This window comes from Gracilinanus agilis, unplaced genomic scaffold (assembly GCF_016433145.1).
Source record: "Gracilinanus agilis isolate LMUSP501 unplaced genomic scaffold, AgileGrace unplaced_scaffold41548, whole genome shotgun sequence".
Lineage (NCBI taxonomy): Eukaryota > Metazoa > Chordata > Mammalia > Didelphimorphia > Didelphidae > Gracilinanus > Gracilinanus agilis.
Window position 1 is genome coordinate 430 of NW_025375298.1, and position 5149 is coordinate 5578.

At 57.7% G+C, this 5149-nt stretch overlaps 1 protein-coding gene across 1 annotated transcript; it reads right to left on the bottom strand.

Moving 5' to 3' along the window:
* Nucleotides 1-2321: 2321 nt before the first annotated feature.
* On the bottom strand, nucleotides 2322-5090 carry LOC123255237 (ARF GTPase-activating protein GIT1-like; the record flags this gene model as incomplete). Its single annotated transcript, XM_044684077.1, has 6 exons — nucleotides 2322-3915; nucleotides 4033-4096; nucleotides 4234-4416; nucleotides 4597-4670; nucleotides 4768-4854; nucleotides 5002-5090. Coding segments are annotated over 6 exons (710 nt in total), but the record flags the coding sequence as incomplete, so codon positions are not given.
* Between the last annotated feature and the right edge of the window lie 59 nt (nucleotides 5091-5149).

Here is a 5149-nt window from a genome sequence, read left to right on the forward strand (position 1 = left end):
GGGGATCTGTTTAAGCAAAACTAGCCAGCACTAACAGCAGGGGAGCCGGTGTATGCAGTATTCTACCCGGGAGTTCCCCGCCTCAGAACACTTGCCTTTGAGCTTCTGGAGGACAGACTGGCTGACTGCCCATTCGATAACCCAGATTTCACGACTCCCTTCTCGGTGGCGGTTCTCTCCATTTAGGATCAAGCTTAAATCCGCTCCTACCTTAGCCCTTAGGGGGTCATAGCAAAGGACCGTGATTTCTTGTAAGTGCAGAGAGGCTCTCCTGCTGAACGAGGTCTTTGAGTGGCCAGGACCCATCGAGGCAGGACTTCTGGCCTCAGAAGATGCCTCTCTATGGGTTTATGTTTCCTGGAGTGCTTTAAAGTTTGCAAAGGGTTTAGAACATTTTCTTTGCACTTCACAACCCTCATTACTGAGCATTATCTCCATTTTACAGAGGAGGAAACTTGAGGAGAAAGGAGAGAAGTCATTTGCCTTTGACTCCCAGTCCAGTTCTCTAGTCATTAGCCATCCATGTGACACCACTTAGGGGTAGCTAGGTAGCCCAGGGGATAGAATACCAGGCTGTGGATTCAAATTTGGATTTAGACAAACTCTAGCCACTGAGTCACCCACCTGCCCCTCCATCTCTCTTTACAGATGAGAAAACGGAAGCAAACAGGGAGAATTGACTTGTTCAGTGTCTCACAGCTAGGAAGTGTCTGAGGCTGGATTTGAATTCGGCTCTCCAGACCTGGGGCTCAACTCACTGTACTCCCTAGCCTTAGTGAATTTATTCAATCTCTCCTCCCACAGCAGGATCTTGAGATCCTTCACCATCCTGCTTGCCCTCCATCTTACCAAATGTGCTCCAAACTAAAGCCAGCATCCAAGAGAAGACCTGCCCACCCTGGCAGAGCTATCTCGTGCAGCCCAAGGTGGCATCAGTGACCAGGATCTCTCTTTAGCATCTTCCACTGTGTCACTGAGAGAAGGGATTGGACATGAGGAAGACTCTTCTGCTCAGAAGTCCACCTCCCCCAGGCCAGTTTCTCAAAGTCTCCCCTGATCTTGGGATCTAGAGGAACCACAGATCCCAAGAGGGAGTCAGCCATGTGCAGAGGTTAGTGGGTAAAAGGCTGGACAGCCAGTGGACTGCACAAAAATTACCTTTCCCCTCAAAGGGAAGGCTGGTTTTCTCTTTTATAGCATTTTATTTTCCCCTCAAAGGAAAGGCTGGTTTAAAAACAAAAAGAAATTGTTTTCATGGCTTTGTCTAGAGAAAACAATTTTTTTAAACTTTTACCTTCTGCCAATCAGATCAAAGGATCAATACTAAGTTATCAGTTCCAAGGCAGAAGAGCAATAAGGGCTGTGAAATGGGGGTTGAGCTGCCCAGACACACCCATCTAGGAAGTGTCTGAGACTAGTTTTGAACCCAAGACTTCCTCTTTCCAGCTCCGGCTTTCTGAGCCATCTAGCCGCCCTTTAAGGGAAAAATCTTAACCAAGCCAGGAATAGAGGTTATTACAAAAGACAAAGTAATAAATCGCAGATGGGCCACCAGCTAGCGCAGCAGATAAGGGATCGGACCTGGATTCAAGTTCTGAGTTCAAATTCAGCCTTTCGACACTTGGTGTGTTACCCCGCACAGATCACTTAACTTGTTAGCCTCCGTGGTGGAGGTAATCACAACTCTTTCCTCGCAGGTAATCGCCCTATAAACGTTAGTTGTTATTCAAGATTGGACTCTGGGTTGTTGTCGGACAGATTCTTGGCACCTTCTCTCGAGCACAATGATAGAAAATGGAAGGTTTTTAAAGAAAGCTTTGGATGCAACACAAATCAGTGCCACTCACACAACAGAGCAAGCAGTTGATTGGAGAAATAAATCCTGGCAACGAACATCTCCCAACAAGGTTCTGATGTCTAAGATACAGGGAACAATGTCTACCTGAGCCCATTCCTCTGTAGAGAAGTGGTTTATGGCTAGGAAGAGTTCAAGTTTTCCTCTCCCTAAGACTCAATACGAGCATCGCTCCTGAGGCAGAAGAGCGGTGAGGGCTGGGTGATGGAGTTAAGGGACTTGGCCAGGGTCACCCAGCTGGAAAGTGTCTGAGGCCAGAATGGAACCCGGGACCCTCTGGGTCTGGCTCTAGAGCCCGTGGTGGCCCCTAGGGTTTGTTTGCTCTGGGAGGGGAATTGGGGCACGCATGCTCAGTGACTGCCCCAGCATGAAGTAGAAGGTTGAGGGGACAAGGTAGACGTTTTGCAGAACGTCTCCCCAGCAGGCTCCCTCTGCTACCCCCATCCCCAAGCACAGGGCAGCCAGAATGATCACTTATTTTATTTTTGATACAAATGTACATGACACACATCTGACAGTCAGCCCACCCACCACCATACAGACACAGCCCAGCCCCAGCCCCCAGCCCTGAGGGGGTGAGGAAGGAGAGGAGCCGGAGAGCCCACCCCTGCCAGGACCGCATGGCGTGGCTCGAGAGCCCTGGCGAGGGGCAGGTGCCCAGGGTGGGATCTGGGCCCCACACTGGGCCCTTGGAATGGTTGGGGCATGAGAAGGGACTTAGATGGTGAGGACTTGGGCCCAGCAGAGGAGTTCGGGACCCCGGGGGAGCCAGCCCCAGGCTCAGGGTCCTTTGCCCTTCTGGCGAGGCAGAGTCATTTCTTCCCAGCACCCATCCTCCTCAGCCTACCCGGGTGAAGGGGGCAGGGCATTTCAGTTTTAAGGCCACAGCTCCTCTTCATAGAAAAAAAAGGGGACACTGGGGAGGGGGCATGGGGGAAAAAGGGGGGCACGGGGCTGGGGATTGTGGCTGGTACAACCACAGCTCAAGTTGGCACAGCTCTGCCCCAGGTAGGGAAGAGGGAGGCTCCAGGGTCGTCCCATCCCCATCTCTGTCCTCATTTTCTTCCCTTCCTTCCCCCCCAGCACAACCCCCCCCAAAAAAATTCCCAAAGGAAGCAGCCTCGCTGGACGGCACTGCCGCCCATTCACTCACACTCAGGCACACAGGGACACTCAGTTACCACAAAGTTAAAATTAAGAAAAACAATTTCCAGTGTTTGCTGCTGGGAGCCCCAAGGTGGGCGCTGAGCCCACCCCAAGGGCAGGGGCCGTTTGGCATCAGAGAGAGCAGCAGAGGGGCTGGTGGCTATGGGGAAGGGGACATCCGGGGGGACTATGTACAAGGGGGGGTGCCCCCCGCTCAGCCCACAAGGGGACTAAACTGGCTCATGGGGGTGGGTGTGCGTGTGTGGGGAGCGTGCCCCAGCGTGGAGTGTCCCTTCCCCCTGATCCTTTGCTGCAGGAGCCTAAGGGAGGTGGGGAAGGAGGGGGCTGGGGGGAAGGAGGGGGCCGTCCCAGGGCTCTCACCCCCACCCATAACTGCTAGGGAAAGGTCTTATTTACAACGGGGAGGTGGGAGGGGCCCGGGTCCCACTGTCTGGACTCTGTCCCTGAGTCACACCTCACTTCCAGTGGGCAGAGAGTCCCTCGCCACCCCCCGTCCTTCCTGGGAGGGGAACAAGAGGGGGCCGGACACCAGGGCTCACGGCCGCCCGGCGCCCAGGGCAGCCTTAAGGGCACTTGTGCCAGCGGCTACTCGGATGGGGAGGAGCGAGTGCGGAAGGCGAGCCGGCCGGGGGCCCAGGAGGGGAGGGCAGGGGGTGGGAGGTCTCGGGGAGGGGGCTTGGTCACTGCTTCTTTTCTCGAGTGGTGATGGTCACCAGCTGCTTGGCCGCCTTGGCGATGTCGTAGGCGCACTGGATCACCTGCTGGGTGAGCAGCTGGAAGTCCACGGGGGCGCCCGGCTCGGGGGGCACCGTCTTACGGCATTCGCTCTGCAGCCTGTACGCGCTGGCGTTGAGCAGGCGGAGGGAGCTGCGCACGGGCTCCAGGGAGGGTCTCTAGAGGACGGCAGGGAGCCGGGCACTCGGGGGGGGCCCTAGGTGGGCCACAGCGTCCCCCAGAAATGCCCGTTAGCCGGGAGCTCCCCCTTCTCTGCCCGCTTCTCTTCCCCCTACCTTCGGGAAGAGGGAGGCCATCTCGGTCACTGCCAAGTGAATCTTCTCTGAACAGGGCACGAAGCTGGGGGAAAGAGAGGAGGGGAGGCGCGTTTGCCCCCCAGAGAGCTCTGTGGGGGTGGGGCCAGATGCCCCCTTTTCCCCTCCTCCTTCCCTGCGCCTTGCCCGTCGCCGCCCTGCCCTTCCGGGGGTGCCGCCTACCTGTCGTGCTTGAACTCCTGGGCTGCCCGCAGCAGCTCCTGGATGTTCTTGGTGACCTGCTCGGTTTTCAAAATGACGTCCTCCGTGCTGGGCAGGCCGGGGTCCAGCTCTCCGTCCAGGCTGTCCAGCTCGGGGTGAAAGTCGTCCTCCTTCCCCAGATCCAAGAAGCGTTTCCCTTCCAGCCTGTGGACGGGCCGGCGGTCAGAGAGCCCCCCTTCTCCCTTTCTACGCCGAAGCCTTTGAGGACACCCCAAACCCAGCCCCGAGGGGCCCCGGGATGCCCCCACGGCCGAGAGGGCCTGGAAGCACCCCCCCTTAGAGAGGAGGAACACTGGGGGTCAGGGGGGTCAGGGGGGTCCTCACCCGAGCAGCGGCTCCCCACTCTGAGTGTTATCGTAGTCACTGTCCGCCCCGCTGCCGTGGCGAGAGAGTTTGCTCTGGAGGAGTCGGGAAAAGAGTGGTAAGAAAGGGGCTCCCCGGCCCCCCACGCTGTGGCGCCTCCCCGCTTCCCCCCCAATCATATGGACGCTTTACCATGTGGCGGCCTCCATCCTGGCTGCAGGACAGCAACGGGGAGGAAGGTGGGAACGGCACGGACGAGGCAGAGACCCCCTTGCGGATCTGCAAGCCAGATCGGGGCACCGTGAAGCCCCTCGATCCGGGCCCTCCTCACCCCCCCACCCCCACCCCGGCACCCCTCCCAGCACGATCTGACGCCTCCCTTGTACAGAGGAGGACGCCAAGGCCTCCCCACGCCGGCCCACGTACCCGGTACAGGCCTGCAGGGACATGGACGGAGTACATAGAATCATCCTCCAGGTCCTGTGGGCAGAGCGTGTGGGCACGTGGCACCCTGCCTGTGGGCACCCCAGGGCACCCCCGCCACCCCCACCCTGGCCCACGGGCACCCCCAGGG